This window comes from Anguilla anguilla, chromosome 9 (assembly GCF_013347855.1).
Source record: "Anguilla anguilla isolate fAngAng1 chromosome 9, fAngAng1.pri, whole genome shotgun sequence".
Lineage (NCBI taxonomy): Eukaryota > Metazoa > Chordata > Actinopteri > Anguilliformes > Anguillidae > Anguilla > Anguilla anguilla.
In genome coordinates, this window is record NC_049209.1 from 19,507,963 (window position 1) to 19,521,103 (window position 13,141).

At 52.4% G+C, this 13,141-nt stretch overlaps 1 protein-coding gene across 3 annotated transcripts in view; it reads left to right on the top strand.

Moving 5' to 3' along the window:
- The window catches only part of LOC118236776 (histone-lysine N-methyltransferase 2A-like), a 47,232-nt gene extending 34,091 nt beyond the window's left edge, over window positions 1–13,141 (top strand). For all 3 annotated transcript variants that reach the window (XM_035435397.1, XM_035435399.1, XM_035435398.1), the window contains exons 26-35: window positions 118–4,537; window positions 4,852–4,917; window positions 5,041–5,114; window positions 5,235–5,393; window positions 5,570–5,644; window positions 5,754–5,928; window positions 6,067–6,174; window positions 7,655–7,738; window positions 7,921–8,050; window positions 8,443–13,141. In XM_035435397.1, the coding sequence (XP_035291288.1) occupies window positions 118–4,537; window positions 4,852–4,917; window positions 5,041–5,114; window positions 5,235–5,393; window positions 5,570–5,644; window positions 5,754–5,928; window positions 6,067–6,174; window positions 7,655–7,738; window positions 7,921–8,050; window positions 8,443–8,718 (5,567 nt within the window). In that variant the 3' untranslated portion in view covers window positions 8,719–13,141. The remainder of the gene's footprint in view (window positions 1–117; window positions 4,538–4,851; window positions 4,918–5,040; window positions 5,115–5,234; window positions 5,394–5,569; window positions 5,645–5,753; window positions 5,929–6,066; window positions 6,175–7,654; window positions 7,739–7,920; window positions 8,051–8,442) is intronic.

A 13,141-nucleotide genomic window follows, 5' to 3' on the forward strand; every position in this document is an offset into this window, starting at 1 on the left:
TTATCATTACTCTGAGTTTTGCTTTACTAAATCCCAGCTGATCATTCATAAGTACATTCTAACTGCTTTCTGACTGTCCTGAGCCATCCTTTCACTTTCTGTTTGTGTCGCACATAGGAGGTCTCTCCAGCTCGCCGCATGAGATCGTCACTGTGGGGGACCCCCTGCTGACTCCTGGTCTGAGGAGCATTGGGTCCCGCCGCCACAGCACCTCCTCCCTCTCCCCGCAGCCTCCCCGTCAGCGTGCCCCCTCCCCACAGAGGGGCCGCATGGGTGCCTTCTCCTCGGCCCCTTCCCTGTCCACGGCCTACCGAGGCTTGAGCGTGTGGGACACCACAGCTGAGAAGGAGAAGGCGAGCGGGAGGGAAGCCAAACAAAGCCGGACGCTGAGCCCGACCTCCCAGCCCAAAAACCAGGGCGGGGTTCCGGAGAAGCGGGCAGAGGGCGCCACCCGTCCAGCGGGAGGGCAAGTGGAGAGGCCTGCATCTCGGGCGTCGGAGACGCTGCCGGCTCTGGCTGGGAGCAGCCAAGTGTCCCCGCCGCTGGCCACGGCAGTGCTGTCCGGACACCAGAGGGGTGGCAGCGGCAGCGTGAAGGCCGAAAAGGGGAAGCTGAACATCAAAGAGCTCCCTGCTGGCACTGGCCTAGCGTCCCGCCACCCCACTGCCACCCTGCCCAAGGACGCCAGTGGCAGCGACCCGGCGAAGGAGCCCAATCCAAGCCTGGTGCCAGGTTCCAAAGACCCGGTGAACCCTGGTTCCCCTCAGCAGGTGTTAGGCCTTCCTCCCCCGCACCACAAAAGTGTGGGGAGGAAGGCCCAAGAGCTTCGGGTGGGACAGGCTGCACCCACTGTCACAAAGCCGCTTAGGACGTCCGGAGCCTCTGCCATCACCACGGACGCTGCTGCTAAGCCCGCTGCTAAATCCGCCTCCCAGGTGGCCATGTCCTCTGTGACCGGCCGCGGAATCTCTGCCCTCAAAGAGACTCGCTCCAAAGTCCGAACACCAGGCGTCAGGGAGTCCGGGAAAGAGAGGGGGAAGGCTCCTCAGAACAGCGTCGCCCAGATGGACGTGCCTGACGGTGACACCAAAGGTCCTGGCGCACTGGAGCCGGGGGAGGTGGGAAAGCCAACGTGGGACGTGCCTCTGAAAGCCAGGGAGAGATTTTCCAGCCCTGAGAGGAAGAACAGCACCACCCCGGAGGAGGCGCTCGGCAGGTTCGGTTTTGTGAAAGGTCAGAGGTCATCGCATGCCCCCTCTGAAATAACGCGTAAGGATTCCTCGTCAAGGGACAGGAAACGCACGATCAAGGTAACCCTGACCCCCCTCAAAATGGATTCCAATGGAACCAAGACGGCCAGCACCTCCGGGACGGCCATGTCAGCTTCACTCTCGCCTGCCGGCCTCGGCTCCAAGAAGAAGGCCTCTCGCTCACCACTCTTCGACCAGCGTGGAGTTTGGGACAGCTCGGAGTCAGACGGGCCGACCCTCCCAGAGGAGGACCCGGAGAAGGGCCTTTTCTCTCCGCACCCCGACGGGGAGGACGGGGAGGGGCACGGAGTGGAAGAAGGAGGGGAGCACTCTCTGGAGGACGGCAGCAGTGCAGACAAACACCACGAGGGCGACGGTGATAGCGCCGGGTCGGCCAAGCGACGCTACCCCCGACGCAGCGCCAGGGCGCGCTCAAACATGTTCTTCGGCCTGACTCCCTTCTACGGCGTGCGGTCCTACGGAGAGGAGGACCTCCCCTTCTGCAGCGGAGGGGAGGGCTCTGGGAAGAGGCGGGCCGGTGGCGGGACGGGGAAGCGCTCTGCCCAGGGTCAGGTCGACGGGGCCGACGACACCAGCACCACCTCCTCGGGGGAGAGCGGAGAGGAGGAGGAGGGTGGGGTCGGCCAGTGCGCTGAGGACGCTTACTACTACAACTTCACCCGCACAATCATCAGCCCCACCGCCGGCAGCGTCCTCCCCATGGGCGGGATGCAGCGGTGCCTCATGGGAAGAGGGTCCCAACTTCATAGGTTCCTGAAAGAAGATAGGAGGGATGAGGAGCGGGAAGGGGCGGGGGGAGCCCGGCGGGAGCTGGGACGTCCCAGGATCGGGCAGTTGGACGGGGTGGACGACGGCTCGGAGAGCGATGCCAGTGTCAGCACCGCCGCCACCACCACCACCTCCACCACAGCCACCGCAGGCTCCACCTCTTCCAACAAGGGCGGTGGCAAGAGGAAGGGGCGGGAGGCGCGGGCGGAGAAGCTTGACCTGGACTCGGGGAAAGAGGCAGAGAACAGTGGCGGAGGGGGCGGAGCTAGCAACAGTCGTGATGCCAGGAAGAGCCAGAAAGAGAACAGCCTGCCTCTGGGAGGCGTGAAATCCCAAGGGCAGGACCCTCTGGAGGCCCAGCTCTCCCTCAATACCGACCTGCTCAAGTCGGACTCCGACAATACCAACAGCGATGACTGTGGCAACATCCTGCCTTCCGACATCATGGAATTTGTGCTCAACACACCCTCCATGCAGGCCCTGGGCCAGCAGCCGGAGGCCTCCTCGTCTGAGCTCCTGTCCCTGGAGGAGGGCTTCGGCCTGGATGCTAATCGGGGAAAGGATATCGGCCTCTTTGAGGACTTCCCCCAGCCCCTGCCCAGCGCAGAGCCAGGCGAGAGCGGCGTGAACACGTCCATCACTGGGGAGGAGCCATACGGCATCCCCCTGGAGCTGCCCTCGGACTTGTCCGTGCTCACCACCCGCAGCCCCTCGGTGACCAATCAGAACCACAGTGCCCTGATCGCAGAACCTGCTGAACGTCCCATCCTCTCCATGCCCGCCAGTGACTCCTCCGTGGAGAAAGGGGTGGAAAAGCAGAGGGGAGGAGTCAGCGTTTCCACGGAGACACAGCAGGGAGCCACCGTGGGCGGGGAATCCCAGGTGACAGAGGGTCACATGACACCGGAGCACTTCATCCCCGACCGCATGACGAGCCCTCCTGTTGGCCAGGTGGTGGAGCCGAGCGGCCAGGATCTGGCGCGGACTTCCGGGACACCCGGGCTCCCTGGCTCGCCATCGGTGCCCCTCCAGGGGCAGAAGTACCTGACCGCGCCTGTGGAGAGCTCCACCCCTGCCCAGGTGCCCAGCACTGCGGTCCAAACCGCTGCCACCCACCTGAAGCCGGGCCCGGAGAAGCTGATCGTGCTGAACCAGCACATGCAGCCACTCTACGTCCTGCAGACCCTCCCCAACGGCGTCACGCAGGAGATCCAGATCGGCACCACCGGAGCCATGGACACCAGTTCGATGGCACTGGCAGCGGGCATTGGCACCGGCGTACCAGTCTCCAGTGCAATGTTCCCAGCTGGCGGTAAAGGACTGGTCACCATGTCTCACCACCCCCAAATCCACACCTTCCCTGGAGTCACGCAGGCCGGCTTCCAGTCTGCTATTCCCAGTAGCACCTCCGGCCTCATCATCGGCGTCCACTCCCAGGACTCCCACGGCGAGCTGGCACCCGGTACCACAATAGTCTCCAGCGCCTCGACAACGCCCCCCTCCTCAGCAATCCCCACCTCTGTGCACGGCAAGAAGCGGCCACTGTCCCGGCTCCTGCCACGCAAGCCCAAGAAGCTGGCCCGGTCCGGAAGCCAGCCTGTGCTGACACCCGCCGAGGTGCCGCCCAACGTGACTCTTATAAACTTCTCGCCTACCCAGATCCCCGCGGGCATTCCCGCACAGTCGGGTCTGGTGGGGCTGGGAGCCGTCACCTCGGTGACCGCCGCCTCCCAGCGCAAAGTTCCCAACATCATCAAGCGACCCAAACCGGGGGTAGTGTACTTCGAGCCCGCCCCCATCCAGGGCCTGTCAGCCCCTCCCGTGCAAGCGGGTGTCCTGGGCCAGGAACCCCCAAAGCACCTGGTGCCTTGCACCGTGTCCGGGCTGCACCCCAACCAGTCTGTGCTGAACGTGGTTCCCATGGGGCCCGGCTCGGTGTCCTTGAGCTCCCCGGCGGGTCTCCTGGGCCCTGCCGATATGACGGGGTCCATTGGGGGCCTGCTGCTGAAAGCCAGCCAGCAGAGCCTGGCCCTGCCCGAGCAGCAGGTGGTCCTGCAGGCCGGCGGCCCCGCCCAGACCCCCAGCACCACTGGCATCTGCATGCTGCCCCCGGGCCAGACCATAAGCATGTCGGTCGGCCAGCAGCCGGGCCAGCAGGGCGCCGCCTACCATCTCCAGCCCCGCCCGCCGGCTCGAGCGCCTGCCGACAAGCCCCCGACCCCGGATCGCGGTCCCGCCGGTTCCGTGGGGCAGGACGCCGGCAGGTCTCGTGTGGCGGGCGGCTCGGCCCAAAGCTCACGCACCACCCCCATCTCCCGGGGCTCGGAGCAGCTGAGCAGCGGCGGGGCTCTGGCTCCGCCCTCCGGCAGGGGGAAGCCCAAAGCCAAGCGCACCCAGCGCAGCCCTGACAAGGCCAGCGGGAAGAAACACAAGCTCCGGCGTTCAGACAGCCCCCTCAACACTCACGACAAGCAGAGCCGAACATCCCCCTCCCCTGGGTAAGACACAGCCACATGCCGCACTAAAATGTACACAGTCTGGGCACCGGGTTGAACAAATACTGTGAGGAACTAGTACACAACATTCAATTCAGCTAATACAAACTATATAAAAATTAAGTTTTAGATTTTGTTTTGTGTATTCGTGAAAAGTTAACTCCGGGAAGATTTTGGACAGAGGAACCTGTAAAGCTATACTTTGACTACATAACACAAGGGCACGGTCTGTTTATGTTGAGAACTGCAAGAGCTGCTCAAGGCCTATTTTTGTCCGTATTAGGGTTGGAATGGCATGTGTGTGATCTTGTCTGCAGGCTCAGGGAAGCCTTCTCTCCTGACCTCATGGAGGTGGAGCCAACAGAAAGGGACCAGAAGACCGGGTGAGTTTCTTGGGAATTTCTGCAACATTCTGGCCTCAAGCTGCAGAGGCCGCCCTGTGCGTGGAGCACAATCAGAGTAAGGCTGTTTGACCCCCGTCCCTTTTTGTTTTGTCTTTTGTGCAGTGGGACCCCGGCCGCGGCGGCCATTCCCCCCGTTATTACCCCCAAGGTCACTGAGTCCAAACCCAAAGTCTCAGGTGAGTTCAGCTGGGCCCACTCGTGCACATCCCCTTTGTAGCTGTCTGCTCCCTGATTGGTGGAATAATTTGACATCACTTCCTGTTTCTAAACTCAACGGTCTCCTCTATGCCCTGTAGCACCAGGCATCCATCCTCAGAGTGAAGGGGGCGGGGCAAGCATCAGCGGGCAGCTGGAAAAAAGGAAGGACCCCTTGCTGGACAGGGAGCCCAAACGGGGGTTGATGTTTGAGATCTGCAGTGATGATGGTTTCCAGATCCGCAGCGAGAGCATCGAAGGTACGCCTCTGTCTGATTACCGCCTTTCTGTGTGCAGACTCTAATCCTTGCCTCTCCACTCCTTTTTTTGTGCTGTACCCATGTCCCCACACCCCTTGCCCCCCAGGTATGTGTCTCCTGTGGAAGTTTTCTCTACAGTTGTTGTGTCTCACACTTTCTCTGTCTCTGCCCTACAGAGGCCTGGAAATCTCTCACAGATAAAGTCCAGGAGGCTCGCTCTAATGCCAGACTGAAGGAGCTCTCCTTCGAAGGTCAGACCCCAGGTCTTATTCACACTTGCATCGAACGATTTCTGTGGTCCCTTCACTGCAAAATGCCCGATTGAACAATCCCCACCCCCTCTCCTCGCCCTCTTCTCAGGAGTCAGTGGGCTGCGTATGCTGGGCGTGATCCACGATGCAGTCCTCTTCCTCCTGGAGCAACTCCAGGGAGCCCGGCACTGCCGCCACTACCGCTTCCGATTCCACAAGCCCGAGCAGGCAGAGGAGCCGCCAATCAATCCCCACGGCTCCGCCCGGGCAGAGCTGCACCACAGGTAGGGCTGCCCCTCTGCTGCTGGGGGGGGGGGGGGGTCAGGTGGGGCGGGGGTCACTCAGTTCTGCTGTGGAAATGACTTCATTCCTGATCATGTCACTTTGCGTGTGCGCGTGCCCCCGTGCCCTTTTCTTCTCAGGCGATCTGTTTTCGACATGTTCAACTTCCTGGCATCCAAACACAGACAGCCCCCTGAATACAACCCCAATGATGAAGAGGAGGAAGAGGTGCAGCTGAAGTCTGCCAGGTGAGGCCCTGGCGGCTCATTCCTGCCGTTTCCTTGCCTCTCTGTGATGCATTCCTCTCCACTGTGCCCCAGTGAATGCTCCTCTCGTTTGCCTGTAATCCTGCTGTTGCCTGCGTCAGCGGTTCTCAAAGCTGGGCCTGCAAAGACACACCAGGGGGCTGTGAAAAATACATTTGTACAGTACGGTAATCTTGGCACTTTTACAGTTTACTGTTTAAAACGGATAGTACAAGCATTTTCTTCAAACTCTCCCATTTGCTAAAAGGGAAGAGATGACTGTTAAAATGAAAATGAAGCAGTTTTGATGAGTCTGGGTTCCTGGAGCACTGTGATGGCAGGCTTGCGGGTTTCATCAAAGAGGCACTGAAGGACTCCTCACTCACAGAGCGTCCAGAGTGTCAAAATAAATCCAAGAGTTTGTTCCAGCCAAAGAGAGAAGGTTACAGTTGACAGAAGCCATGCACTGAATGCCTTGCCTAAATGTCATGTGAATTGCAAAATGCCACATGATTGGGGAGGAATAGACACTTTCAGCAATGGAGATGTGCAATGTCACGGCACCTGACCTGTACGGTGTGTTGAATACTCTTGTAGCAGAGGTCAGCTATGGGGAAAGTGCAACCACTGAAATCACATCTCTGAAAACTTTTCGTAGAGATGGGTGCATGTCATGAAAAGCGGTTTCGTTTGGATGTGTGCAGGTTCTGCTTTGGAGAAGAATGAGCTCTGTGATTATCTCTAAGAGCACAGACGTAGGACATGAGGACTTGCAGGTTTTATTTTTTCCAGCCTAGCATGGATTGCTCATGCTTTTAATTTCCTGAATGGACTTAGCTTCTCGATTCGAGGGGCCTGCTGCACTATAAATGACGTGAGCGAGAAGATAAATGTGTTCAGGAGAATGTGAGTGAATCTCGTGATAAAAATGGGCTCCCGCCTTGCCGGACTGAGGGGAAATGCTTCGGTCGGTATTTTATTGAAATAAATTCTGCTGAATGCGACTGCGTTTGTGGTCCTTTTGCTGGTAACGTCATTGCAAGTGGCCTTAAGTGAAAAGGCAGATGAGACATTTTTGCACTCATCCAGCGATCGCGCTGTGAAAATCATCCTCCAACAGCAGACACCAGCGCAATTCTGGCCAGCTGTTGGACAAGAGCAAAGGAGCTGACCAGCAAGGCCAAGAGCATATTGCTGCCTCCTCTTGCAAAATATATTTGTGAGCTGTCATTCTTGGCTATGACTAGTCACAATATAGGGACCATCATAATATGGAAGAGGCCTTGAGGGGTCGCCTGTTATGACGTTCACCTTGGATAGACAAGCTCTGGTTTGTTTGGTTTTTTCTGGGCACTATACACGTTTGATTAAAGGGGGGGCCTGCCCTCAAAAGTTTGAGAACCGCTGACATGTTACCCGTCTGCCTTCCCATCTCCATTGCCTCCACTCTGCGTAACTTCCAGAATGTTCTGTGTGTGTTTAGACGGGCCACCAGCATGGACCTGCCTATGCCCATGAGGTTTCGGCACCTGAAGAAGGCTTCCAAGGAGGCGGTGGGGGTCTACAGGTATGCGCACACCTGCAGTCCCAGTGTTACGGGGCTGTGACCGCACGGTCAAAACCAAACGCCTCCCTGCACACGCGGAGGCACCGCCTCCGTGGCCCCGCAGCCGCCGCTGAGTCCAGCGGTCCTGCCGTCGAAACGGAACCAGGTCGCCCCACCTGACCACGCACTCTCCGCTTTGCCAGGTCGCCCATCCACGGTCGCGGTCTGTTCTGCAAGAGGAACATCGACGCTGGAGAGATGGTGATCGAGTACTCCGGCAACGTCATCCGCTCTGTCCTCACTGACAAACGGGAGAAGTACTACGACAGCAAGGTGAGAGAAGTGGGGGAGGGCCTGAGGCAGTATGAGGCTCCGTGTCTTTTCACAACACGAGCCTGAATGCTGCCCTCCTCTGGTCAGACCCCAGAGTTTGGACACTGCAGTCGCACACTGAATGCCTTCTCAGATCATAAAGTATTCATCAGGCTCTCCTGTTCTCATATGTGACAGTCCACCCATCTCCTCATTTAAAAAAGCCTTAAATATTGTATTTCTTTTTTTTCACTGTTTAGCAGACAATGTTACCTGATTGTTTCGGTTTTGATTTCTAGTTCATTGCCTAAATCACTGCTACTCCCTGTCAGCTCATGCATCTTTGTGTGATTTTTGAGCTCTGTTTCCCCACCCCTTCTCTGTGCCCCCCACCCCCACCCCCCCTCACGCAGGGCGTTGGCTGCTACATGTTCCGCATCGACGACTACGAGGTAGTGGACGCCACCGTGCACGGCAACGCGGCGCGCTTCATCAACCACTCCTGCGAGCCCAACTGCTACTCGCGCGTCATCAACATCGAGGGCCAGAAGCACATCGTCATCTTCGCCATGCGCAAGATCTACCGGGGGGAGGAGCTCACCTACGACTACAAGTTTCCCATTGAGGCGCTCGGCAACAAGCTACCCTGCAACTGCGGCGCCAAAAAGTGCCGCAAGTTCCTCAATTAGAGCCGACCCTCCCCCCCACCCTTCCGACTCCCTGTCTCCGCGCTCCACTCTCCCTTCTTTTACCTCCAGAGCTCGCCCGTTTCCATGGCACCACTCTTCCTTGAGTTTCTGTGGAGGGGATTAGCGCTGTGATGCCTCCTGCGCCGTGTGACCAGCTATGATGGCAGTCTGCAGCTGTAGTTGAACTGCGGAGGGGCAGGGAGGTCCTGGGTGTTTGCACTAGCTGAAGGCCTCTGTTTTGCGAAGGGGTGTGTTGCGGAAGGAAGCAAATTATTTATTATTGTGCCTCATGTTTTTACCGTTATATATTATATTTTTTATCTCATCGGGCTGAAAGACGAGTTTTAAAAGTTTCAAAAAAGGAAAAATGCACAAGGTGACAAGTTTTTATCACGGTAAGACTTCACTCGGGGGGTTTTTTCCCGTTCTGATTTATCTAATAAAACAAGTAAAATTTCAGCCCCTAATAGGAAGTCTTAGGATCTTGTCTAATACCTTACAGCTATACACATGGTACTGACTACTGAACCTCGAAAGAACTGACCTTTGCTGTTCAATTCAAATTGCGTAATAGAATACAAAATTAAGCAAACAAAAAAAGTACTTTTGTTACTTTGTCAGAAGCAAACCCCCCCCCCCCCCCCCCCCCCCCCCATTTTCCTTACAATATTTACACCAAAGTGCAATTTTTGAAGGGAAATGCAAGAACCCTTTCTTTTTTAGAGCAAAAAAATAAAAGAGACCAATTTGGTTGTAATAATCAGAGCCCTTGCTTCCCTGACAACCTCGGCCCTTCCGAAGCAGCTCAGTGTTTGAATGTACATTGCGGCCTGCAGAAAAAAGAGCCATGCCGGGTCTGTTTTAAGAAATAACGAAACTTCCATAGCTTCCGTTTTTTTCTGTCAAATATTTTGTAAATATATATCCTGTGTCAGCAGACTAACAGGTCTGGAGCAGTGTGTGTTTTAGACACTAGAGGGAGTGCCAGTCCAAGCTTCAGGCGTGTTTTATGGAATTCTGTAGATTTGCATAGTCATGCTGATGTTCATGGTGGTATCTTGTGCACGCATGCGAGTAAAGTGCAAGTAGCGCTCTAGGGGCTGCGAGGACAGGGCGTTGCTGGGCGGAGGTACTGGTGGACTTCACAGCTTTGGGACTGGGCTGTTTGACGTAGAAATATGAACAAACAACATTGTACAGTAGCAGAGCCAGATGGCTCACACCTGTTCACTTACCTCTTTGTATCTGCTGTTCAGATTGAGTGACAGACAGCGGGACATATGCTGTTAACACATATTGTCTATGTTTGTCCGTGTGTCTGTCTTACCCTATGGTCAGGAAATGTCAATCTTTAAGAAAGAAAATCGATTCAGTTACAGAAGAGGTCCAATTCATTACCTGTGATACTTTTTCCCTAGCGTTTCCACAAATCGACATTTGCAAAGATAAAAATTGAGACTACGTTGCTTAAATTCTTGTTGACTTGACTTGGACTGCATCATTGACCTTTCCCTGATTTCTACCATTCAGTCAAGGGAACGACGTTCATGCTTTATTTTTAAAAATGTAAATAATATGTATATTTTTCTATAATCGAGACAAAAAACGCACTTGCTGGTGAAAAAGCACTTAACGATGGTATTTATTTTTTTAATGAAACGAGTTGTATTTATTTTACTGGCGCCTATTTTGTAGGAAAGTGAACTGTTTACAAAGGCGAAAAGCTCGGTGTAGACTTTTTTAAATGTAGAGAGCTGCCTTATTTATTTTTAAAGAAATTCTGTTGTTCTTGCATATTTTGCAGCCTGAATGTCTTGGTTCCAAAGACTAAAGTTGTTATCCATCCCCATAGACTGCAGTCCACCAGTTGCTCGTGCTCATTTTTTAATTTTTTAATTTTATCAATGTTGGTTTGCCTCGCGCTGAAGTAGGAAGTCGTTTCGTACTGACAATTGTAACTGTAGATGAGGAAAAAAACATTTTAATGACTTGTGTTTGTATTTTGGCAGGCTTCTGTTTGTCGCAGCCTTTTGGCCAAACAGAACGGAAATGAAACATGCGTATAAGCCTTTAAATTCTCTGAACTTTATCTTTGGTCTGAAACGGCTAAAGCTCATTAGAGGAAATGGGAAGTAGGAGTGGAACCTGTTTCAAGCTAACTTTGTGAATTTGTATCCAGTCCAGTTTAAAGGTAGATGCATATTTATTTGTTAGGCACATTTATCGGACAGATCGTATTAGTTCTAGTACATTTGCAGCGCTGCGAATAGATGTTGTTGGTTACGCAACGATGCACATTACCCCTACACACAACCGGTTTCCACGGCGGGATCCAAGGCAACACGTGCACCTCTTCAGTCTCTCTCTGCTAATCGGTTTTCGAAGTTTGCAGAGGATCTGTAGGCTAAGGGAATTTTGAGCTCACATTTAACTAATAGAAACCCGTTCACATTGACATACCGTCTCGGTGGCTGTTTTCAGAACTTGTGCCTCCCGAGCAGAGAGGGCAGAGGAACCTTGTTCATACCGAGCAGCTGTTTTCTTATCCCCACCACCGTGGTATATTTTGTCTCAGCTATTGTAATGGTGTCTCTGTGAAAAAATGTGTGAAGCACTCCAGACCAAGGCTCATCTTGTAATGGTCACTGTTATGAGCTGAGTATTCTAAGTCAACTACTTTCTGTCTCTCCACTCAGTTCTATCGCTCGATATTGAATGTATTTTAAACAGTGAACGATGGGATGTTAAACATGCAAACAGTAATGTTATTTGTGAACGTGAATGACGTGTTAGAGGAACGGAACTTCACAGAGGGTTTTAGTTGCATACAGGGATAACAGACGGCTGTCATCGGAGGGTGACTAGATACCCAACTCGATGTAATGGAAACTGGATAACAGCAGCGATGCTGCTAATCATAGAAGGGCTTAGGTGGGAAAGGGGGGAGGGGACACAAGTGCTTTCATTTTTGGATCCGTTTTAATGCAATATTGAGGGACCTGTCCCCCCTTCACGATGGAGGGACCGTCTCCTGTTAGCTCTGGGTGTACAAATGGCAGATTTGATTCTGTCAAAAGGAAAAAAAATCCATTATAGTCTTTTATTCACCTTATCTTGTGATCCCCACAGCACCTGTACATCCCATAGTAACTCCATCTTAACTTTCTCTCTCTATATATATATATACACATACATATAAATAGCAACTTATACTTCAGTATCTACAAATTATTACAGAATGGGAAACATAGTTAGAGTAGCAAACAACTGCTTTACTAAGGCAAATTGCATCTTTTCAGTGTACACTCTAATGGTTTTTGTGTTACAGTATCAACTTAGATTGAGACTACCGTTGTGCAGCAGCTTGTATTTTATGGTCCCCAGTACCAGTTCTTCTGTGCCTGTGAGTGCTTCTTCTATGGGAGTGCTACAGTTTCTCTTTTGTTTTTTTTAAAAGGAACGATATTTATAGTATGAAAACTATATCTGTATAATGTGGTTGTGAACTTCTTGAGGTCAGCCATTTTGATTATTGTGTTTTTTATTGTGGTAGTGAATGTTTTTTTTTTGTTTGTTTGTTTGTTTTGTTTTGGTTTTTTTGTACATTTTTTACAGGGATTTTAGACCGCTTACTTGATGTGGTATAATTCTGTTAAATTTATGTAGGCCAGAGGGAGAAGCCTTTCCCCAGACCCCCCATGGTAAAACCTCCCACTAAATTTTCTTCTGGCTGTCCACATCTCCCCCTCTGCTCTTCTCCAACAGGAAACTTTGGTTTTATTGGTGTGGTGTCTTACGTAAGAAAATGATGATGATGATGATGATGGTCATGATATTAAAAGTAATTATAAATTTTGGTTTTATGCTTGTAATGTTAGTAATTTATTTTTTGCTACTTTTAATTAGTTGTCAGTTGAGTAGACGTCTTCTGTACTCTGCTTGAAGAGGGTGGATGTGTACGATTTTGGTAATATATTGTTTGTATACCAGTGCGGTCATCTAAAGTATTGGAGAGGGTTGGGGCTTGAGTGGGAGGCCTTGGGGGAGTTTGGAAAAGGGCCCCTTTTTTCTCTGGCCTTGAATTGAACACTCCCGTGTTTTGGTGTTTTCCATGTGGACTCCTATTCAATGCCTGAACTCCATCATGAAGACTATTGATGATGATGATAAAGATGATGATGATGATGGCTACATGTCCTTATGGGTCTCTGCAGTGTTCTTGTATTGCAAAAATGAAGGAAAGACCGTTATAACAAATAATAATTTTAAACCGTACTATAACTACTTAAGACTGAATGTAAAATAATGAAAAAAGAAAAAAATCTTTGTAAATACTTGTAAAAAGTAAAGTTTCTAATCATGTTTATTTTCTATGCACTTTTTTATTTAAGTGATAGTTTAAATAATAAACATATCCAGATCA